The 25,329-nt window shown below is 39.2% G+C and overlaps 1 protein-coding gene across 3 annotated transcripts in view; it reads left to right on the top strand.

The window, feature by feature from the left end:
- The window catches only part of CDK6 (cyclin dependent kinase 6), a 131,481-nt gene that overhangs the window by 94,454 nt on the left and 11,698 nt on the right, over nucleotides 1–25,329 (top strand). For all 3 annotated transcript variants that reach the window (XM_048950295.1, XM_048950296.1, XM_048950298.1), the window contains exons 6-7: nucleotides 19,880–19,930; nucleotides 23,896–24,031. In XM_048950295.1, coding sequence (XP_048806252.1) covers nucleotides 19,880–19,930; nucleotides 23,896–24,031 — 187 coding nt within the window. The remainder of the gene's footprint in view (nucleotides 1–19,879; nucleotides 19,931–23,895; nucleotides 24,032–25,329) is intronic.

Raw genomic sequence — 25,329 nt, 5'->3', positions numbered from 1 at the left:
GTGTGCTTTTGGTTGCTTTTGGTATCACAGAATCTTTCACAGATAAAGCTGGAAAGTTTGATGGGCCTAATGGCATTGGGTGTTCTTTGGCATAGTGGGAAGATAGACTGACAGTCTGCATGTCTTGTCTCAGCCCAGAGAATATTGAGCTACTTGCATTAATCTTGTTTCTGCAAAGCATGACCAAGTAATATATTTAGGTAAAAAAACAAGGATTAATTATAAAAAAGTTTCACACCAATAGGGAGCATTTTCCTTGCCAGTAGGAAAGGATCTTGTACCTCCTACTCCATGAACAATTCATTAAGGAGTAAGGCAAGTTTGGGAGTAGGTCCTCGCTTCTGTCTGAATACGTGAAACTCTTCCAGCTGGCTGAAGGACTGAGGGCGGCTCCAAAGTGGAAGCCATGGCCAGTGTTTTAGGGGAGGGAAGGGCTGTCTCTCTTCTTGCTTGGATTAGGTAGTACTTAATCAAGGTAAATGAGTGTGAGAGGAGAAGGGAAGAAGACTGAAATCTGAAACAATCTATAAGAGAAAGCAACTGTTGCTGGTCTTGGAGTCTCTTCTGAGCAGGTAGTCTTGAGAAAAACTGCTTCATCTCTTAGTTCTTACTTATTCATATGGATCTCGTCTTCAAAATGACAGTCCAATATTATTTCAGTCCTGCATAGATTAGTATGTTAGTAGGTATGTATGCAGGATAAATGAGCCAGATATCTGTATAACAATTCTAGTTAGAGTATGTAACTACAAACGAACAAATTTGCCTTTATTTGTAGTAAATGTGGAACTAAAAATCATTAGAAGAACCCATTAGGTTTCTGTAGCCTGTGTTACGTTCTTCATAGTCAAGCTGAAGAAGTCATGCATCTGAGAGCAGTGTTCTGAATGCACGTGCAGTCTTCAGTAATATTACAGGTATCTATTCGAACTCAAACCTTAAAAGACGCTCTGTTCCCAGAAAATGTTTCCACCTCTCCATACGAAAACCTGAAACAGTATTACCTCAGTTCCTCTAGTTTTATCCAGCCATGAGGGAGATTAATTCCATTCACGTGGACATCTTACTGAGACCATTCATGCACCAGCTCCAGGGTGTTTTAATCAGCCTACTGTTGGTACAATCATCAGGCCCAGAATTTCTTAAGCCACAATACTGGTGCAAATAGTAATGAGGTTATTATTTATTCAGTTTTGAATATTAAATCATGCTCTTAGCAGTTGTCTCTTTTTTCAGCTTACTTCACCAGCACCTAATAAAGGTGGGACAGTCATTGCATTGCCAACCATATTTGAAGATTGTGTCAGTTGATAAGAGATATGTAACTCTACAGAAACACCTATGATGGGACAAGTTCCCTGGTGGGCAACAGACAAAGAGAAATAAGCAATAAGTGTATAAGTCAACTTTCAATAGTATGAATGTGTCCAATTAGAGGAACCGCATCATTGTGTGCAGAAAAGCCATGAGCCCATGGGCAATGAGGGCCTTGTTGCTTATGACAGTGTGTAGAGATGTGACAAAGTCAAACCTTAGAGCCTATCTTGTCATGCTTTGATCATCATGGTGATCATGCTATGATATGAGCTCCCTATAATTATAAGCAAAACGTGTAACTGTTTTTTAAAAACTAGCCTTGCACTCATATTCATTCTTAGATACAATAGTTGTAACAAAATCTTTCAAACTAAATCTAATAATAGATCTTTATTCACTTTTCCAGGCAAGTTATAGGTTATTTGTAGAACTTTAAAAGCAGTTGTCAGATCCACTGCACGCTTTTTTTTTTCTGTGTTGAATCTGGAAGCAAATGATAGGGTAGGTCTTTGGAAAGAGATGTGTCACCCACCTGTCCCCAGCTTCCACATTTGTGAGCAAGGGAAGAGCAGTCGACTCTCAACCTTGTCTCAGTTAATGCTGTGAAATAAATACGGTTGAGTGGTTTCAGAAAAAAAATAGTCAACCAGAACACCTGTTTTTGAGTTGTCTCCAAAAACTGAAGCTGGAAAGGGGAGTTTGAACTTCTATTACTGACTGAAAAGAGTAACTCTTTTAGATGGATCACGTGGTAGAGTCTTGGCTTCAATGAAATTATTGTTAAAATTAACCCTGACTTCAAAGAGGTTTGTAACCTCTCTGAAAACAATTTAGTGGGACAGAATGGCACAAAACATGGAACATTAATCTCTGTTAATGTGTGTAAGTACAACACCTCAGCACTTAGCTGGAGAAATCCCTCTGCTAGATAGTGTTGCAAACTGGCAAGGAGGAGAGGGTATTGCTTGGAGTTGTCCTGGGTTCTATGGTTTGTGCTTCTTGCACTGATCCTGTACAAGCTTTCTGTTGTTTTCTCCATGAAGAAAACCTTGGTAGGGTAACTCCCGGGGACTGTGAGACTTTCATTCAAAATAAGGGTTGCAGTGTGGGAGATATGAAGAGTCGCTTGAACAGATGAGACTGGAATTCACAGTGTCCGCTCTAGTCTTTGTGAGACTGCAAAGCAGAAGCAAGAGAGTATGTTCAAGCTAAACTTGCAAGAATTCAATTTGGTTAGCATGATCTTTGATATCTTTCGGATAAACAAACTGTAATTTCAAAGGAAACCAGGCTATCACAATGTGACTACCGTATGCATTTATCCAGAGGAGGAGGTACACGTTCCTGCTTTTTACTAGTGGATAACTAAGTGATAACTCTTAACAGAGCTTCCAGGTTCTCCAGTGCTTTGAATGGGACAGGTGGCTTTTAACTGAAGAGATCTGCAGTCCTGCTCATAATTTAGGCTGTTCTAACTAGCATCATTTTCATCATGCCCTCATTTGGTCTGAATTAGCTGTTCCTAGAGGCGTTAATCTCTTGCAGATGCAGTCCTTTAAGGTTGCACTCTGAAAAAACAGGTATATATCTGTTGACAGATGTTCAGCAGTAAAACCACAGGTTGTGAGGTGTCAAAGCATGTTCTTTGTCTGGAAAAAGAAGCAGAGAAGACAGTGAGCTTGGGGAAAGTGGTTCATAGAAATTCTGCTATTGCTGAGAACTGCTTGGATTTTGCATTGCTGGGTCTTCTACTCCAGACACAGCTTGGATTAGTCATTTCCTATGATTCGTTGCTTTGCATTTGAATAGTCTAGAGGAAGAGACAGTGAATCTGTAAATATACAAATGCATGCCTGACCAGAGGATTTATATGTTTTAAGTCACTCACTTCAAATTAAGTAAGCGTATGTCATCACTTTAAAAAAAAAATCATTAATACTGTTCAAAATTCAAGGCATTAGTGGAGCAGGAAGATTTGTTTAAAGCCTGTGATCAACAGTGAGGTATTATATACTGAAACAGTAGCAATAAAATATACTATACCACTTAACACAGAGATTGTATCAGGTACATACTTCTGCCACAGCTCAAGTGTATCTGTGCAGGCAAAGATGTGACTGGAGATAATGTGGTTTGGGCAGAAAAAGAAGGTCGAGACAGCATCTTCACATTACTCACCATTTAGGAAACTTTTCCTCAAGCTGGAATCAATGGATCAACTTAATATGCTATCTGTAGGGTAGGAAATGGTGGAAAAAATCAGCAGGATTTCTGCAGGGAAAAACTATATTCATTTTTGCAATGATCTTTATTAAAATAGAGTGCTTTTGTACATTCTTGGGAGTTGTCATTCAAAGTGGAGTTTTAACTTCTCCCTGTGCGTGAAATCGTGGTCAGGATTACAGGTGAGATCCTGATCGTGTTGAACACAGGAGAAAGTTAACGCTGACTGGTGGTAGTTATGGCTTCGGTTTTGTTTTGCCTTTCTATATAGCAATAATGTCGTGAACAGAGCCTGAAAAGAGAGATATTTATGCATCAGTACTGCCACAGAAGGAGTTGTAAAGGCCTTTTAATTCTTTGTCAGTTATTTTCCTGTACTTCAGCATATCTGATGATTTAGTCCCCACTATTTTTAAGTGGATGCTTAGCTATGCAGCAATAGTATTTCATTTTGCCTACGGGATCCTCTATTTCTCCATGTCATTAGGCCTTTTCTCAGGTCTTAGCTTAACTTGCCCTTTTTGTGCTTCATTCTCATTTTCAATACATTTCTGAAATGCCTTTCAAAAGCAGAGATAAAAGAGAGCTGTAAGATCATTTCATGTCTTCTTTATGTGGGGCAGTGGAAAGAAGTGGATGGATCAGAAAAAAAAATCCATGAAAAAGAAAAAAAAGGGATATTAGAAGGGAAAAAATAACAGTAGGCAAAAAGCATCAGAGCTAAGTGTGGTTATGAATGGCTGTTTGTAACTCAGGGTTTACCTATAAACTGACAAACTTCTTAAATGTTTTTGAGAAATAACTGTTCACTTTATCATGCAGCAATTTTAAACACAGACTTTGCAATCATATTATCTGGTGTTTTCCAGTGGACCTTAAACCAACATATCTAGTGGACCAACAGCTTGAAAGTGTAATCATCCACTTGTCTGCTTGCTCACAGTTAGATTTGGGTAGGAGCAAAATTCAAACAACAACTCCTTTTTTTCTTTCTTTCTTTCTTTTTTTTGTTTTTTTTGTTTTTTGTTTTTTGTTATTTGCTTTTGGTCTTTATTTTAATAAGTAAAGGTGGATGTTGCAGCTTAGAACTGTAAAAGCTACACAACTTGATTTACAGTCTTTGAACCAAGGTACTGTACAGTTCTGGCTTGAGTTTGTTTTTGCCATTTTTGGAAATCATCTTGTTTTGTTATAAGAATGATTTAAGTTGCAAGTGTCATTAAAGTTCTCCACAGTCCAGACCAGCTATACTGGGAGAAGGTTCATTCCTTGGAAAGATCTTGTCAGCTCTGAAAATTCTGTGCTTTGCATTTTTCCTCCTTTATTCTTCTGCCATTCATGTGCACATGGTCGTGTGGGAGGCTGATGGTTTTTCCAAACCAGACCTAATGAAATTGGATTTTTTCTTCCTCCCCAGATAGGTGGCCAGCCTATTACAGACTTTTTTTTCAAGCGTTTATTAAATTGAATGGACTCAAGCCACAATTTAGCTTAGAGACCTTAGTGATCTGATAGAACAACAGTGGAACAACAATGGCATTTTGCTTCAGACTTTACTAACAAAGGAGGGCAGAAGACTGTACTTGTTCATGTTATTGCAGTTTTCTGATAAGCAGGATTGTTTTCTCTTTAATCCTAACTCTGCAGCAGAGCTCCCCTTGGCTTTGGGCAGAAAACAAATGCATATTAATGGAGTGAAGGGCAAACAGTCAGAATAACACTTCTAGTTGTCAAATACAAAATACACATGAGTTTCCAAGACTACGTCACCCCATTAAAAATAAAATACTTTGCTGTTTTTGAGCTCACATTCTCCCTCAAGCCTTTTCTAGCTGATATCTTTCTAAGTGTCTACAGTTGGGCTGATTGATAGCCGTTAGTCAAATCCAGCAACTGCATCAGCCTGTGGTTGGAGATGAGTGGTAAGTGAGTGCCAGGCCATTCACTTGTGGTTTTCCTCTTGTTTCCAGCTGTGCCAGGCTTTCAGTCAGAGGAATAGATCTGTTGGTAAGGGAAACCGTTGGTAAACCATAGAAACCAAAAACTGTCTCACTACCCATGACAAAAAACAGAAGAGAACCTTGAAGTCGGGGCAAGAAGACCTGCAGCAGCTGTGCTGGCTGACCAAGGGTAACCTGACCGTTCGCTCAGGTGGGGGCCAAGCTGCAGCCAGGACCAGGTGCTGCAGGCCCAAGCCCTGCTCACCGAGCTGCCCTACTGGAAAGCCTTTGCAGCTTCTGCACATACAGGTGGCACAGCACTCTTCTGACATCCTCTTGAATGTGGCATCCTTAAGAAAAAACTCTCATTCCTTGTAGGGCTGATATTCTGGTCTGCGACAACCCAAGTTAGCCTGACCAGAGGTCAGAGGAAAAGGCCTCATGGCTAGGAAACAGACCACAACATGTCAGTCATAGACGTTTTGAAGTCCTTAACATTAACATCATGGCACTTGTAATGGGATTTGTAATGTAGTTTTTATTTGGAAAATGCAATTTGCATTTGGAAGTAAGGCTGGCGGCAGGATCACTCGGCTGCCCCCCAGGCAGTGCTGTGCCAGGCGCAGCTGCCCACCGGTGCCAAGGTGCAGCACCTCAAACACACTCAGGCATCTCAAAGATGAGGTCATTCCTTGGATAAGGCAGCAACCCACAGGTGACATCCAGATGACATCCCCAGCTGCAAGTGGCTGCAGCCATAGAAGAGGAGAGGCACGGAGCAGCATTACAGTGCTCCTTCCTCTTGGCCCCAGGGAGGGACAACCAGCTGTATGCAGCTCAAAGACTTTGCTTTTGAAAGGGTCTCCTGGCTCTTTCGTGCCGCTTTCCTCTCCAGGAACTTGGCTGCAAGAGGCTTTGCTTTTTGACTAGAATTTGGCTGGGGGAAGCTCTGTGTACTTTTGTTTGTCTCGTAATAGAATTAAATATTGTTTTTATTTACTTTTTTCTTTCATAAGAAAATGGCTACAAAAAGGCATTTAAAGTCCAAGTGGGTGTACAGGAGACTTTCCTGGGCACTGGTGTGTGCTGGAGATGGGGAGGGAAGATTAGATGTTAACTGTGTCTTACATTGCTGAGCTCCCACGTGTGGATTTTTTCCAAATCAAATGTCCAGTTAGAAATTTTGATCTGAGCAACTTTATTCAATTTGCTATATTTGACCATCCAGAAAAGTACGCAAAACAAAACAGCTTTCTGAAGCTTTGTACTATTTTTGTACCAAGTAAATAATTGGCTGTAAGAGGAGAGCTCTAAATGTCAAAAGAAAGTAAGAGGAAGTGTGATATTTACATTTCTGGAAAACCATTTTTCCAAGGGAATGATAACCATGGAAGTGCTTGCTTACATCATGGGGGACAGACCGTGCAGAAGGCTTGCAGTGGATCTGAGTCTGCAGGCTACGGTTGTGGATGGCAAAGACTAGACAGAGCCCTAATCTGGGGAGGGAGGTGGACACGGGCTGTGCAGCACATCCCAGGCATCCTGCGGCACACATGGCATCCACAGGCAGCCTTCACCATCAGTCCTCAAGGCTGTGTTGTTTGCTGGGCACTGAAAAACACAGAGAAGGAGCATAGCGGGATACGGCTCATACTAGTTCCTGTCTTGTCTTCTTTTGAAGCCACGTTCTCCTTGTGATATGAGTATGTTGTTGCCTTGCTTCTTCTTTTTATCTGTATGGCACTTGCAGCAGTGCCATCATGCTTGCCTGTGGACTCTGCTCAACCTGCTTGTACACTGGCCAGGTACAGATGAGTCCATGAAAGACTCAGCCACCATGGTACGCTGACTGTTAGAGGAAGCGGCAGGGTTTACCAAGTCAAGAGCTCTTGATGTCAAGATATGGCATGCCTGGTTGTCCCTTAGTGCTGGCTGCATGCTTCATTTCCTTTTGTAGATGTCCAGAATGCATACTGTCCAGAAGCAACTGTAAGACAATCTCTGATGCAGTATTTCTTCTTCTACTCAAATATTCTCCATAGCTTCTTTTGTAGCTTATCTGGGTTTAACAATAATAAGTGCTTTTGGAAAACAGATATTTGTCAAATGGAAGTTTCATCCAAGGGATTACTTCATTTCCACCGATTTATTCTACTGGGCTAGAATAAACTGGCACAAAGATTCAGTTACTATTGATTCTGACTGAGTCCAAATGAGTTACCTAAAGATAAATGACTTAGTCAGCTATATCATACAGAATTTGCCAACTATTGCAGATTATCAGATCATTTTTATTAGATTATATCCGTGAAGCAGGTTTTATTATTGTGTCAGTACAGCACACAAAACAATCTATACAACAGAATGATTTTTAAAGTGCTCATTATATCCAAATAATAGGAGTGCAAGCGCTCAGTATCTAAAGAAGTACACAAAGCATGAGATTTCTCAGTAATGGTGCTATCTGTAGCTGTTAAACTAAGCCTAATTGGCAGTGAAGAATCATATTCAGCTGCTAAAAGAATGGAGATACTCTAGATTGCATCAGACCATTAGCAATGGTAAAGTATATGTACAAAGTCGAAACAGAAAAGCAGGCATTCTTGCTTCTTACCTGTCTTGGCTCCAGATCTTTTTAGAATTTGATGATGAGAGTATTTGGCTGGAAAGAGAAAGTCAAGTTCAAAGAGGCCCAAGAAAACTTGGTAATCTTTCTATTTCTGGTAAACTCTCCAGCCACATCTGTATAGGAAGCATGGCTTACCATGGAAGGAAGCTTTGGCTTGGTTATATGCATATGTGTATATTCAGAAGAGGATTCTAGTTTTTGAATCTTGAGCAAATCTCAGCTTTTTCAGATATAGAGTTAAAATTCTTCTCTAGGCTTCTGTTGCTTTTTTTCAGTGTTTTCAGCAGATCCCAATATTTTTATAAATTGCTTTTTAGAAATAGATTGTGGGGAACTAGCAGAGAACATAAAAGTGCTGAATAACCTGGTGTGTGGGCTGAAAAGTTCAAGGGATGGAATGGTTCAACAGCTACAGGTTCTCAGTACCTTAGAGACTGAAGAAATGTTTATTATGTAAAGGTAAAGTTGTATGCTGTTCCCACTAAATTAATGTCAAAAGCCAATAGAGTTTTGCTACTGCCAGAGGCAGGACCATGTCTCAGTAATGGCAAAGCACTGGCTCAAGTGATAATAGAATAAAAATTGTCCCAAAATTCTTCTGGGAAGCTTTGAAACAAACGGTGTAGTGCTTTAGTGTAAATGCTTCAACTGCAGTGGGGAGGGTGGCGTCTAAGCAGTGTCATCTTGGGTAGAATGTTTTTGTTTTTTCTCTTTTATGAAAGAAATTAGCTTTCTCTTTCATTCAGTTAGGATTCAAGTGGGAAAGAAAGATTTTATGTGAAATGACTAATAGGTGAACAGCATAAATAATAGAACTCTCAACCCTGAATTACCGTGCATCTCATGAGCCAGTGAATGTAGATCTCTTAGTTTCTCCAGCATGAGTAATGGAGTTAACTGTACAGTATAAAATATTATTTAGGGCAAAATTATATTTAGTTTAACTGGCATTGAGAATTATATCAGTTTTCCTTGTATGGTTGCTATACATACTCAACTAACTTCAGTGCTTATCTCAAGTTTTTCAGCAGATGTTTATTAATTCCCTGTAAGCCAGAACAGCTGCTAAAAATTAAAGTATTTCTTTCACACCATCCTTTTAATCCACTTTCATGCCTTTTGACTCTCGGTCTCTGGACCTGGAGGACAAATTTGAAATTGAAATTTCACCTCTGCTATTGCAGTAGTTTACTGCTCAGTGATGGAAGTGTTTTCCCTACCTTTCTGGCCTGAAGAGTTGTAATCCCCTTTCAGAGATTCTTTGCTGGCGGAGTGTTTTATTACACTTGAAGGTGATGAGAGATGTGAGGGGGAGGGTTGGGGAGGGAGTCCTTCTGATGTTTCAGGATTATCTGAAAAATTAGAAAGGCTTAGTGCAACAGGTGCCATTAACACCTAATATGGGGGCAACAAAAGCGATCATAGATCAAAACATGTACTGGGTGCCACACAGGAGCAGCTCCAGCCCAGTTGCAGAAAAAAGCCCCAAGGGATCATTCTCTGAGCTTGTAATACTTTCCCTTTATTCTTTGATTTTAGTCAGTATTGAGAATTTCACGTTCTCAATTATGTCAAGCATTGATGTTTCCGTTCAAATATGGAAATAGAATATCTAATGGATCACTATTCTTAAGCCTCAGAGAATGCCAGTGCCCAGCCTCTGATATCTCACTAGATCACCTCTGCCACTGTGCTGCTACCAATGACAGTGAGAATTTTGTATTTCGGACTTTTTCCAGATGTTTGTATTTGGATATTTGCTTTTCTAGCTTACACTTCCTAGCTCTAGAATTTAAAGGAAAAAAAAAAAAGTTATGCTGATAATTTGCATTCTTTGTGTAACTCATAGTCGTGGGACTAAAGCATCACTTCTACCAGTATCCTTTTCCATCATTTTATATAACATACTTAGGAGCATAATTTCTTTTATCCAAAGGCTTGTGAAACACTTTGTTTAGGTTTATTGAGAAGGGAATAAAACCCTGACAAGGCTGGGAAGACATATTTGGATGTCAATGGGCTAATTATCTTTGGGCAGACTGAATGAACAAGCATGCGTGATATACCTGCCCCTTTTGCATCACCTTTCTTCTCCTTAGTGTAAGAGAATCAATCTCAGGCAGGAGTTAGTCTCCTTTGTGGAACAGTTACTTCTGGAAAGAAGTTCAGCTGATACAAGAATGACAACAATGATAGATATGTGGTCACAAAGAGTTTATTGCATAAGAAATTGACCTAATGGTGCAAAATCGTTTAGTTTAAAGGTTTACTGGGAAAGTAATCTGAAAATATTTTCAGATTGTGTAACAGGAATTGTATTTTAATTAGGGCCTCAGACTTTAAAATCTATTACATAACCCCTTGATTTAAACTAATTCCAACGTTAGAGGCAGCCAGAGCAAAGTCCATTTTAAAAGATTTTTTTTAGATTAGTAAATACAGAAAATGCCAACTGCAAAGCTTTCCAGAGTCATCAGAACATTAATAGAAACTCATGAAACTATAAAAGATTAATATCTCTGAAAATTCTGATTTCAATAGATTTTCATTTTGAAATTCCATACAGGATAGAGAAATAGATATTTCATGTAGAGTACTGTTTTTTTTATTCTCATTTGTATAATTGGTGAAGACCAGGAACAGACTTAAACTCATTGCTTGCCTTGGGGGTAGATCCTTGGCTGCAAGATAGACGATTTAAAAATACTTCTTTAAAATACCGCATTAAGGAGCACCATGACACTCTGACTAAATTGTGCCACTTCAGAATGCTGTCTGCTGAATTTTTACGTGAGGAGTAAATTATGAACTCAGTGAAAGTGGTGGTGGAAAATCACTCCGGCCTGGAAGGAAGATTGAGATCTTCTCAAGGAAAATATGGGCAAATTTGTTCACAGGCACAGACCTGTGGAAATGAGTATTGCCCAGAGCTCTGCATGCACACACTGCTGTTGTGCATTCTGCACAGCAGTTGGACCATTGCTTATGTGAGTGAAGTGGAGAGGATGGAGCTTCCTCAGCTCCTGTCCATCCACACAGGATGGCCTGTATCTAACCCAGAGTTCACTTGCTACCCAAGCACTCAGTTGTACAAGAAAAGCAAAGAAGCACAGCTATTTTAGAGAATTCAAGTTTAAAAGGTGATATGAAATAGGTTCAACAGAAAGAAGAGAGTACAGAAAACCAAATGTTCACAGGAAAAGCATGATTGAATTGTATTTGTCATTACCAGTAGTTCTTTCTGGGTGCTATAAAAATACAGAAGCCTGCTGATTAGTTATGCAATTAAACCTAAAACAGCTGATTGAGAAGGTGGAGGTAATTTAACTGCATGCAGTGATGGGGTGGATGTTTAACACACAAATGGTTAAATCATATTGCTGGTAGAAGTGTCAGAATAAACGAGAGGAATGTTCCTTTCTGCACTTGATGAAGAGACCATGCATTTATTCCTTTCCCTTTCGCCGAGGTCAGTTGTGTATGGATCTCTGGAACTTACTTCAAAAGTTGGGAGAGTTCAAAATGCCACTGTTATATCATGCTCACTGAGCTGAGATAACAGCCCTATAAACACTGGTGGAACGAACCTACAAATCTTCTAGAGAAGCAAAATGTCCGCAGATAAAAGAGTTGTGACGTATGTGCTTAAGGAATAAGTGAAGGACGTTTAACCTACCAAGGCTCTTCCATTAAAAAAAAAGTATTATCTGATGAACTTTGACACAGTTCTGCTCAGGAATAGATGCAATCTGCCCCCGTTAGAGCATATTATGGTTGAAGATAATATCTGCACTCACCTTATTTTTTGGATATTTTTTGATCAGGAATGTTATATCCTTCTGTTGAAACATCATTTGTTTTCCTTGTAAGATGCTGTGAAACCAAAGCATACTTAGCCCGATCCTGGAGTCACTGATGTCTGTGGTGAAACTTCCATTTAGTGCAATGGTTGGGGTCAAGGCCCTCGATTCTGCTCCAGGGCCAATTGGGACCTTGTAACACAGTGCTTTCACTGAAAGTGTACAGCAGATGTTAAGCTTCCTTTGCCCAGTTCCTAATGAAGCTCTGAAAATGATTATATTTTATTTAAGATCTTTCTCTTTTTCTTTGCTGTATTTTAATCAACAACTGAGTCTATGCAGTAGACTGTAGACTGTCATAAAGCTGCACACAGTGCCTCTGCTTGGTTTTCCTTTTACTAATATCTCCATTTCAGTTATACATTCAAAGGGAACATGTGTCCATCTGTAAATTTCTTGTGATTGATGTTCTTTACAGTGCTGGTTCTTACCGTGTGCCAGCCTGTAAAAATGCTCCCAGAGTCCAGCTTCTCCAAGTAATGCAATCATTGTAGCAAAGCAGTGCAAACTTTTCACAATGAAAATCCTCACAGGGAATGTTGATATTATTAGAGATCTTAACCCCAAAGTTAATTGCCAAAATGATTACAAATCTTTTTAGAGTGCTGTCCAATGAATCACTCCAAATATTTTCCTATTTTACCTTTCTACTTCCTTTTGGATACCACTGACTTGCAGCTTCATGCCTGTATGTTAGCAGTGTCCTGAAGGTTACCTGGGACAAGTCTTTCCCTTGCTGGCTGACTCAGAAAGCACCTCCATTTCTTAGGAAATAGGCTGCATGTGCACTTTAGGATCAGAATATTATCTTTATTTTTAGAATTCATTTGCTTCATTTTAAATAGCAATAGGGTACAAGGTCAACACACCACAGCACTAGAAGAGTGCAGCAATTTTCCAGAAGCTACTTGTTTTCAATACCTGTCACTGCCTATGGAGTAATACTCAAAAAGATCATGAGAAACTTCAGAAAAAACAGTGATTGCTGTTATTCTGACACATTGAATCTGTTTCTAGTAGTAGTTTAATAGTGATACAGCCCCAGTGATCTTAGAGATATTATGGATGATAATGGTACTATCCTACTTGAAGAACAATAGAATTTCAGTAAAAAAATTTGGCAAATAAAATGAAAAACCGAAGATATCCATTTTCTGTCAGATTCTAGCTGAACAGTATTTCTTCAATCATAACGTGTATCCACACTACCTTTCTTCTTATATGTAGAAGAAGACATGTCCATGCTCCACATGAAGTAACTGGTTCCTGTGCTGTGTCTGGAACCCACTGACACGAAGTGAAAGGAGAGGGAAAGGAAAAGGAGAGGGAGTACAAAAAATGTTACGTTTAAAATGAGAACTCCCAGTTGCACAACAGCTGAGGCAAGTCACTTGTGACTGGAAGTGGGTAACTGCCCGGAGCATGCAATGTTGTCAGCTGTGGCCTGTTTTCAGAATAAAGTTTTATACTGTACCAAATTCTTGCTACCTCTCAGAAAGGTCAAGGGCCTTTGTCTTTAAAGACTGATACATCTATTTTCCTTATATCTTGCTTTAGTCTCACTATTCATGCCTGCAGTATAGACTTGTGCGGAAGATCTACCAAAAAGAACCAGCGGTGGGAAGGAGAGTGAATCAGCTCGGAAATAATCCCTCTTAAATAAAGGTTTCCACAGGACAGTCCAGATCATGTTATTTCTAGTCATCATTCTAGTTTTAGGTCTTCCTTGTTTATAATTCTAAAAATGAAAACATTTTCATCGTAATAAGTAACCAAGAATCTGAAAAAAATATTTGCCAGCTATTCACATTTTGTAACATGAAAAAAAAGAAAAAAACCCAACAACAACATTATTTAAATATATCTCTGAGTCACAGAGTATGTAGCTTGGCAGGTTTCCCATGGCACGATGCAGGATTCCTTGGCAAATGTTTCTCGGCTTTAGCTTTTTTAGTTTCTTCACCGTCACCTTGTTGCTCTTAGACACAAAGGCATGCAAGCTCCTAAACTTAACTACTGCAACCTCACTGACTTCTAAAATTCCCTGTACTGTTTTCATGAGCTGCTGCTGTAATCTTTCCCTTTGTATTTTTATTTCCACTTTGCTGCATTACTGTGAGTTTTCTTTTACCAGGTTACTCACCTTGTCTCTCTAATGCCTTCAAGCAGCAGCTACCTGTTCTGAAATTGCTGCTCTTTCTCCCAGCTCTTCTCCTTGTTACCTTTTCAGCCAGACCAGCTAAGCCTTACTTACCCAAAGAGCATTTTGCTCTTTCAATTTTAGAGGGCTCTTTAATGATTTCAGTGAGTTTACCTGGGTTGCAAATATGTAGACTTTTCACCACGAATATTGAACGTGTTCAAGTCAGTAATCAAGAAATTATCCTTATTGCTTTTCTGTAGTAACAAGGAAGGTGATCAGATTTCCCACTGCTGTTCTCAACAAACTGAGCAAATGGACAAGCAGATAGTATCCAGATAGCTATTTTGGAAGTTATTTCTTACATTTCCAGTTCCATGCCTAGCCTTAGAGGCAATTGTATTGGCAATACTAGAATTGTCATGTTGGCTCTATTGTATTTTGGTTAGAAAGAGAGTTTCCTGACTGTTCTTTTTCACTCTTCAGTACCATTTTTCTTTATATGAGCTTTCTTCCATGTATCCATTTTATCTGTAGTTTAATCACTCCGTGTAAGAAATTGGAAAACAGCTTCCAATTTGGATGTCACTAATTGGTTCAAAATATCAGCCAAGAAACTTGCAGAAGTCTTTTCCTGTGCCTCAGTGCATGTAGTTTTATAGTTTTTAATTTTTTTTCCTTGTTTGCACTGCAGTATGTGCTAGAGCAGTGTTTATCAATGCCTTTAATTTCAATTTGCATGAAAACACTGACTTTTCTTATATTTAGTTACAGGCTGTCTTTGCTTTGTGGACCACGGGCTTAAACTAAAGTCTAGAAGTAATGTGGTCAGTTTACAGTTAAACCTCATTTATCTCGAGGGTGTCACTGCATTGTCATTGTATACAATACTTTTAGAATTGCTTTGGCATGTTAGCAGAGTTGCACCAGGGGGAATTTTTTCATAGAGACTTGCTTAGGAAATGTTTATATCTCAGTTTTTACTGAGTAACATAGATGTGGAACACACTGTCTATAAAATAAAATGCTCAACCTTTTAGACACCCATATTAAGCTCTGACACAGAATACTCAGTGAAGGTGAAAAACAGTATGAAACAACAGCATGAAATGGGAAAGTTGGAGAATGATAAAATCTTACTTGTTTGGCTACATATAAGTGAGCCTTTCAGCCAAGGAATTAGTAGTATTAAGTCCTTCTAAACTGTAAGTAGATGCTAATTTTTTCAAGGTATGTTAGGTTTTACAGTTCAGCCTTATATTGAGATCTGTTTTTATTTCCATGTTATCACAAATCACAGTGTGGTTGATATAGGCAGGATCCTCTGGGTCTATGTGGCCCAGTAGGGCCCACCTAAGCAGGGTGCCCAGCTTCTGATGATCTCTAAAGAGGAGACCCCACAGCTTCCAGGTACCTGTGCCAGTGCTCTGGTGCCACACAGCACAGAAGTGCTGCCTCGTGCAGAGGGACCTCCTGTCTTCCACTTGGTGCCGTGTCTCTTGTCCTGGCACTGGGCACCACTGAAAACAGCTTGGCTCTGTCCTCATTGCACCCTTCCTTCAGATATTTAAACACATCGATGAGTTTATCCCTGAGCCTCCTCTTATCCACACTGAACAGCCCCAGCTCTCTCCAGCCTTCCTTTATAGTGGAGATGCTCCAGTCCGTTTGTGACCCTTCACTGTGCTCTTTGTTGTCTCTCTGGTGCTGAGGAGCCCAGCACTCCAGCACCTCACCAGTATTGGACTACCATACAAATGGTAGATTTAACTGAAAAGAGTCACAATGCAGACTCCTAGCTAATATCCACATAACTATGTAGCTGCATATCCTATCTGTACCTCAGGATCTTGTTCCATGATAGCTCCTAGCTTTCAAAAGTACATTTTTGTTTATAATATGACATCTCCAACTCATCTTTAGATCTGTAAGCTATGGGCATTCTGGTCTCACCTTACAAATAAAGATTTTTTCTCCTCCATTCAGTGGGTACTTTTCAAGGAGCAGTGAATAAAGGTTTAGCTCCAAAGTTTAGAGAAGTAATGGTGAAACAGGACAGAGATCTGTAGACTTCTTGCAAATTTCCCTCCTCCCTTCTCCCTAAAACAAAACAAAAAGAGCAAAAAACCAACAACAAAACACAGCAGCAACCAACAAAAATAGGAAAATATGGCAGCATGACAACATTTGAGATTTATTTATTTATTTATTTATAATGGGGAAACTAAATTAGTCTTTTGGTGCACTGTATTTCTTTCTGTCCTATCTTCTGTGTGGTTCATAACAGCAGTGGTGTTGGATCCCTCAGAGCATGGATTTTGTGGTAAGCAAAGTCAGAGAAGGTTGAGAGGATAAGGAAATGCACAGAAGGGAAGTGTATCTCTTTCCACTGGAATATCCCTCTTTCCTGAGGTATACACACACACAGATTTTACACAGAGTTCTTTAAGGTCATAGGGCAGACACATCTTCTGTCACAGGAGACAGATCCAGCTCCTTGCCTTTCTTAAGGAAAAAAAATAAGGAATTTTACAAAATCAAACCTTCTCTTTAAGTAGTCTCAGGTAGATTATCATCACAGAGGGAGGATATATCCCCAAGTAAGGACTTCTGGATTCAGCTTGCATAAATAGACCTCAGGGAGTGAGTGGGTGAGTGAGTCAAGTGAAAGATACAAAGAACAAAGGTGATATTTTACATTTTTGTGGCTGCTGGGCGTGCTTCCAGTTCAGTGGTACTGGGAGGACTATCATCTACCTTTAAGAATAGCATTAAAAAATACTGACTTAAGATGAACATTCCCATCCAAGGTATACTGGACTTGTAGTGCTGGCAAGTCATTACTGAAGAATAATTAGTGCCAAAATGGGAGCAGAGATCTTCATACAATTGCTGATTAAGTGCATCTACAGATCTACTTCCCCAATCATCCATCCAATATTCCAATTGAACTGGCAGCCAAAATTCACGAGGCAAATTTCATTACGTTAGTTGTGCCTAACCTAGAGCTGGCATTCTGTTGTAGTCATGATGGTGGGATGGATAGGAGTCTGTAAGATGAATTCATAATGCTTCATTATGATGAAATATCAAAGTATGTTGGAAGGTCACCTTGTGTTGTATAATTATGTATTCAAAAGAATTTAAATTCTTTCCTCAGCCCTCAGTGAATCTGAGACAACAGCAGTGATGGGAAAAACCTCTCTTAAAAATCCCAAGAATCATACTTGTTTTGGCATGACACTGCCTAAGGTGATTTGCGAACAAGGCTGACTTTGCCAAGCTTTCACATAACACACAATTCAGCATACGTTTTGCAACATTAAATCTGCTTTCCATTTGCATGGATAGAATTGCCTGATTGTGTACATTTCGTTAGTTTAAAGGGCTCCAATATTCTAATACTGGAGCCAAAATGAATTTCTTGAGGTGATGGAGGCTGTATGTTAATTACTTTAACGAGTCATTCAGAACCGTGCCTAAGGTTGTTCCTTTGTCTGACTTTGGAAGGTATCAGTGTATCTGCTGCCACAGTAGTACTGGGATGGTAGCTACTGACCATCCTGAAAATCAGGCTCAAATCTGACAGCAGTAGATGCTCATATCTTTGTGAAGTTGCTTCACTGTTTTTTGGTAAAAGTACTATTGCCAGATACCGTAAAGCTTATAAAATACAGAAATCTGTAGGTATGAGTTGAAGTGGTCTTGTCAAAGAGACCACAATTAATAAGTAGCATGCACACCTAAGAAGCAATGCATACCATCATTTCTCATCTCTTCAGAGTCTAAATAAAAAAGCCCTTTATGGACAAGTACCAGACTGCCACATTTTAGCCCATCAGTTTAAATCTGATGTCATATAGTTTTAAATTGAGTTTGATTAAATTGTTCTCTGTGTTTCTGCCCGAAGCAGTTTGCAGTGTTAGCTGATAGGACGTGATCTGGGTGGCAGCAACCATAGAGGCAAAAGGCACATTTAGCTCATCAAAGATGGTCAGCACGTCCTCCAGTTATTGCTTTGCTTTTTTTCTTAGTGGCACAGATTTCTGCAGGGCTTATTATGCCTGAGACCTGTCACCATCCTCTGGGCATATCTGGGTGTGTCTGGTGCTGACCCACAGATAAGCAGTGGCCTATAGCCCTGCTCTGCATGTAAGAGCTGCAACATATAAAGCACCATTTCTCACAATGAACTCATAGTTAGTAATAGGGGATCCAAATCCTACATTTGCTTCTGCCTATGGGCAGTGAGAGGGGAAGGACTGTCTCTGAGTACTTTTTGTTCTCCCAGTGTAGACAGGAGAGGTTTTATCCTGAGAAGTGCAACAGTGAAGATGGTGGCTCTGGATGTAGCTTTTTAGGACCTTTTCGGAGAGAAGAAAAGGAGTGTACAGGGAGACATGAAAGTACTGACCTTTCTTCATAATCAAAGATGCATGGGAAAATACTTAGTTTGTAAAGTCACCATGTCTCTGTTGAATAGTTTTGGGAACTGTGACCATAAATTCATAGCTTGCAGTGTTTTCTGAGGGCTGTGATCCAGAGAGAGGGGTAGCCCAACTAGCAGGCTGCAAAAAAGACAGGGAACTCCTGGAGAGAGTCCAGCAGAGGGTTGAAGAGATGATTGAGGCCTGGAGCATCTCCCTTATGAGGAAAGGCTGAGAGACCTGAGGCTGTTCAGCCTGGAGGAGACTGAGGGGGATCTTAGCAATGCTTATAAACGTCTCCTGGGTGGGAGAGCTCTTTTCAGTGGTGCCCAGCAGCCGGACAAGCGGCAGTGGGCACAAATTGCAGATGGAAAGTTCCATCTGAACGTGAGGAAAAACCTCCTTACTTTGAGAGTGACAGAGCACTGGAACAGGCTGCCCAGAGAGCTTGTGGAGTCTCCTTCTCTAGAGGTATTTTAGACCCACCTGGACACTTTCCTGTGCAACCTGCTATAGGGAACCTGCTTTAGCAAGGGGTTGGGCTGGATGATCTCCAGTGGTCCCTTCTAGCCTCTACTGTTCTGTGATTCTGTGAATCTCTTGGGAATTTAGACACAAAACTGTGCTGTTCATCACAACCTGCTGTACTGTAGACCAAAATGGCAATACAGTCATACAGAGTAAAAATATTTTAAATTTCACTTTGAGAGGAAAAACTGTGTGCCACTGACTGAAAGTAATTTTTGACACTGTCTTTTTCTGAAAGCTCTAGCAATTCCATCTATTAATTTGTTTCTTTCCTGAATATATTTATGCAGCAGAAGTATTCCTCTCCCTCAAGGTAAATTCTGTATCGCTTCACACCCCATTCTTTACAGACCTTCATAAATCCATTGTCATTTATTTGATCCTTTAAATTTGGTGGAAGTATGTTTCCAATATACAACATAAAAATAATTTAATTTTGAATTTATATGATAATAATTAATCTCCAATTGTATTATACTTTAATGAATGCATGACATTTCACTCTGTTTTTGTCTCTCTAAACAGCTCATTATGTTCTGTCTTGTTTTGATTATATATAGGATAGCATTAGCTGAGAGAAAGTTATACGTGTTGAAGGATGCAATTAAATTCTAAAAAGTAGGATATTCAAAAATATTTCCCATCTGTCCTGGTTCTTATCGAGTTTAGTAGAAAAATATTCTCAAAGACTGGATGAAATATGAAGGCAAAAGAAATGAGATGGCAGAAAAATAACGAGCTTTCACTCTACGTTGGCAGCTGACAAATAGAAGTTCACATTAATTAAAGGAAAAAATATCTCTTTATTCTTTCAGACCACTCTTCCGTGGAAATTCAGATGTTGATCAGCTAGGAAAAATCTTTGAGTAAGTAATAACCAGTTGCATTATGTCAATATATGTTTAATACTGAAATACCGTGAGGTTTCTTTGCTGTGTTTTTAATGCAGTAATGTGTCTAGAACTAAGTATTCCTAGAGCCCATTTCCTGTTGCTACTCTATGCAACGTGATATTTCCATGCATTCTCTGTCAGAGTGGGAGGAGGAAGCAGCGTGGAACAGAGTTCTGCAGAACTAGCAGCCATCATCAGGAAGTTACGAGAAGCTTCTGTTTGGGGCTTTTTAAATCTCTTAAACATACTGTGCATGTACTATTCATGAGTTTTCCTAAGCAGTTAGTTTCAAGAGATTCTCTTGCCTCAAATACAAATGCATTTTTTGTTGCAACAAATGCAGTTTTCATTTTCTTTTCAGTAATTTCCTCGTGTATTTCAGAAAATAACATTAGAATCCTTTAAAATGCCAATCAAATTAAATAGTCGAGGATGCTTACCAACAGCTTCTTTTGGGAAAGCCTTCTGTACGTGAGAAAATAGTTTAGCTTTTAAAAAATACTGTATAACCTGCTAGAACAATTAATAGTCCAGATAACTATGAGAATAGAAGGACTAGCAGCACATAATGTAGATTTTGTCAGAGACTGACTAATAGGCTTTCCTTTAAAACCTTTTCTAAATTCAAGGAGTTTGTGTTTTTCTTCTTCAGATGTACAGAATATGTTGAGGAGGTGGAGAGGCTCTGAAGTCTCTGAGGTAGATTAACTCTTTTCCAAAGTATGTTCTTATTAGAAACAGAAGCAACCAAAAAATAAATTGTAAAATGACCGATATTACCAATGTGTTAATTAAGTAGGAATATGTCTTTTTTTAATTTGTTCTTGTACGAGCTCTTCAGGGCAAGGAACGTTTCTAAATTTGTAAGAACCATGTAATTTGAAGATTCACGTACACGTCACTTCATTAGGAAATCAGACCCACTTAGGTCTCATCCCATGCCACAGAACGAACGCCTGTTTACTTCTGCACCACTGCGTTCCTTTTTCCTATGGAGAGACTGCAAAGATCTGCTGATGTTCATGAAGGAAGAAACAGATAGGCAAAGTGAGAGAGGGAGAAAGAGGAGACGTTGAAACTCTGTTCTGTTAAAGATACTGCAAACAGAAGACAGTAAATTTTTTAGGAAAAAGAGCATAATTAGAATAAATAATGAATTTTTCTGCCTAGCCATATTTCCAGTTCTCAAGTCGTTAACAGATCTGTTTCTGAGCATTTTCATTATTTAATATGAGGTTCCTAAATTGCAGGTCTTGATTTCACACAGTTGACTTCCTTTTCCTGCATGCCATACCAGTGTATGTGACTCACTTGCGTGGTTAATTTGTCATGCGCTGAACAGCTCTTCCTGCATAATCCAAAAAAATCAATCCTCAAAGTTTACTTTTTCCTCTGCCAAAGCTACTCTTTCAGTCCTGCAATATTCTGCTTTATTAAATGAAGATAGTTTTGATACATGGAACTTATTTTGAGGGGAAAAAAAAAAAAAAAAAAAAAAAAAGCTGTGTTTTTTTTAGGGATTTTGATTTGATTTACTAATGATAATTAAGAGGAAAAATCTAAATTAATTGGGATAGGATTAAATACATAACCGGTAGCAGCAACTTCCAGCAGGATCTTTCCATCCCTAGGGGGCGATTACCTGTGCAGAAAAGAATTCATCAAGAAAAGAAAATGCAGTGCTAATTTTAGAAGAAATTCCTTATTATGCATTTACTTAAAGAGAAAGTTTGCTTTTGCTTCTTTTGCACATTTCTCCTTAAATAGTTCAGAAGTCACTTGTTTGGGTTTGGGGGCTACAATAGTGTTTATTTTGTGTTTTCACAGCTGGACAACCCCATACAGTTAGGCATAGCTCTTCTTGTAGGAGGATTGTTTCTTTCTATGGTAGTGAGTCATTCTCCAGACAAATTTGGACAGAAAGTAGTTTCAGGATTTTCATGCAGACTGGACTGATGTATTCTTTCATATAATCGGGCTGTGGTCTGCCTTTGCTTTACATGTGCTGATTTGCCTCAGGTAAAATTCCAGTGTGCTTGAGGGTAAATCCTTAGGAGGTTGCCCCAGACAATGTCCTGCTTTTCTAGGACACTGTCTGCATGTGGGATATCCTCACAGATTTCAGGGTAAATGCTCAATGGTATGAGCAGACTTGTCTCTCATTGTGATCAACGGGAGCGGAAAGTACTCAGCATTTCTCAAGACCAGGCCTGAACGTTTGGCAGGAGGTGAAACTCATCCAAGATACACCCAAACTTAGTCACTGAAATGGTAATGCTACAAGACCAGAGTGAGGGCATCTTCTTAGACATTCATTATTAAGAGTTTTGAATACTGCAGGAGCGCATAACTAAAAATATCTTTCCACTCTTGGTCTTGTCCTCCCTACCTGCCTGACTGGCTGCCTTCTGGTTCCTTTTGTTAGCTTTGCCTGGGCCTGTGCTAATTCTGGCCTCTTCATGCTCTCTCGTACAAAAAATAAAAAGCCTGGGACTGGCCAAACACAATTGAATGGCAGGCTAGATTTCAATGTTATTTAAAATATTTAACTCCTTTGTCCTCCAACAGTGCTGTTTGTGTTATGTTTAATACAGGTTCGGATCCTCAAACAGCTGATCATGCAGCTATAACCACTGTGGGGTGCTGCACCGTACCCCTGACATAGCTGTCCTGATAAAAACATCGTAATTTTTCAGACAGATTTAACTCATCTTTTCCCAAGAGCTTTGTTGTTTTCTGATACAGTAAGATTTAAAGTTCTCTGAGGTATTAATTGCTTTGACCTTCTAGTCACACTTTTGTTTTGAGGACATGTTAATTTTAGCTGAGCCAAATTATAATCTAAAATCCGTGTAGATAGAGCTGGACTAATTCCACTCAGTTCAGGTAATCTATGATTTACATCAAAATGTTGGCCTTTGGCCTCACCCAGCCTTATTACCAACTTCAGCAAGAAAGGTCAATGCTGCTCCCTAGTGGCACTGGGCTTACTGCAGACCCAGGGATTTAGTGAAGTTTTTCCTTGTTCCTTCTCTTGCTGTTAGCATTTGAATTGAAAATCTCAACTTTACAGGCTGTATAATTTGGTTTTCCCTGAAACCTGACATAGAATGTCAGGTCTTTTCCAGAATTTCCATGAGAAACTGATGTTTCATTACCACAAACATTAACTTCAGACTAAAACATGAAATATACGAGACATGACCCAGTATTGGATGTTTACCTACTATTTCATTTATTTTATTTTAACCTTAGCATAGTTATTTACTGAGTTTAAATGCCTTCTAGAATTTAAAGTAACAAGGTAAGAAATGATAAAAAGAAATTCAAATATTCTATTGAAAAGTAAAGAAAAAATAAAATACAAAGACAAATAGAAACACAAAGATACTCAAGTCCTATGCCACTTTTGAACTGAGGCTTTAAAACCTGTATTGTGAAGCAAATAAATTGTTTAACTTTAGGCAACAATTACTGCACATAGCTTTGAAGCATTATGAAACATCCCTTTTATTGCCTTACCCTCATCTTGACCCACGCTCTTCTCTCAGCCTCTATTCTTGTGAATAAAGGTCCTTGCATGCAATTCCCCTTTGAAACTTACTGCTTTTAATCATCCTGGAGTGACATATGTTGCACCATCCAGTCAAGAGCTGAGCAAATTTCTTCCAAAGCACTCAGCACTTTTTCAACAAAAAAGACTCATAAAATTGAGACCTAGGCCAGAAAAGCGTGCTGGCCACAGAATGATTTCTGCCAAGCACATTGAAGACCTACACTCATCACCCTCTATTCACAGTGATCAGTGCATTACTGTTCCACTAATCTCATTTGAACTAAAAGACTTAATCATAAAGTAAATTGTCACTCAGTACATTAAATACAAAACGGAGACTGCATAGATGTCCAGAGCTAACATTATGCTTTGCTTTGCACAGTGTAATTGGACTCCCAGAAGAAGAGGACTGGCCTAACGATGTTGCCCTTCCAAGAAATGCTTTTGCTTCCAGACCCGCACAACCTATTGAAAAATTTGTACCAGATATTGATGAAATGGGCAAAGACTTGCTTCTTGTGAGTTTCCATCTGTTTTGTCCAAACTGCATGACTGATAGCTGCATGCCAAGAAACATTTCTGTTTCCATTTAATGAAGTTACTAATGAAGCAGAAAAGCAAGTAGACAAATTCGTGTATATCTGTGAAACATCAGCACAAAGACACCATATTTGGCTCAAGAGGTGTCAGAGGTGAGGACAGATAAAGGCTAGGAAACTGCCACAGAAGGACCCGTTTGACGTATCTTCTGCCTTGATCCTCATTACTGAGTGCTACTGTGCAACCGATTAGAAGCCATTCTTCTAATACCAGTCTGATACAAGTGCAGAAAATGATCTGCCGTTTTTCACAGGATAGTGCAAAGCAGGAAGTGGGCTGTATAGGCAGATTACATCAGAATCAGAGTACTGAAAAGTTGAGATTTGGAATTTGCCATTTAATCATTGGCTCTTACAGCTGGCAGGATTGAACAGAAGCAAACAAGTTGTGCTTGTAAAACTAGTAGCATGTAAGTCAATTCAATTATTTCCAACATTTTCATAGATCTGCTAGAAACCTTGACTCTAAAGTTCAGTCTTCAAATTGAATATTGAGAATGACTTGGCATTTTACTGTTGTTGAAATCTAGCTAAAGTTCTTCTCTGAAAGTCTTTGAAAGATCTCAGTTCATATGGGCTCTTTAGAGAGGGCTCATAGCAAATATCGAAAGATTTGATGCATCACGTCAGCTGCTCCAACCAAAGTTACATTTGTACAGCAGCAGGTCATTCTCCATTGTTGTTATAACTGCAGCTCCCAGCTTCAGTAAAGTAGACTACACCTGGACACTTGAAATGACAGAAGCGCAATGCTTCTTTTGTATTTGCAGGCAGATTGGAAATGGAAGCTAGACATAGGAAAAGAACTAGATTCAAAAACAAGTAGTAAAATATGGATATGGCACAGTGAGTGTGAGGCATGATGGGAAGGAGGAAGAGAAAAATATCTTTGCCTAGATGGTAAGGTAGGAAGCCATTACTGTTAGGTAAAAAAAAAAGGAGAACTGAGATCCACAGATGAAAGGGAATAGAAAGTCACTGAATTAAATTTCAAGAGTCAAATGATAGAAATTCTGATGCAAGTAAAGTAAGTGAGTGCTGAAACTGCTTAGACAAGGACACTAGGATGAATGCTATTTGAAGGTGAAGCAAAGGAAAAGACCAAGGTATAAAACATATGGAGAGTGTTCTGAGCTGACTGAACCAAGGCTGGAAAAAGGATCTGGAAAGTAGGCAAAGTACAACTATGAAGAAGAGGGAGAATTCCTAGTGGGATG

Source organism: Lagopus muta, chromosome 7 (assembly GCF_023343835.1).
Source record: "Lagopus muta isolate bLagMut1 chromosome 7, bLagMut1 primary, whole genome shotgun sequence".
NCBI lineage: Eukaryota > Metazoa > Chordata > Aves > Galliformes > Phasianidae > Lagopus > Lagopus muta.
The sequence above is the reverse complement of the archived record's forward strand: the minus strand, read 5'-3'. Positions and strand labels throughout refer to the sequence as shown.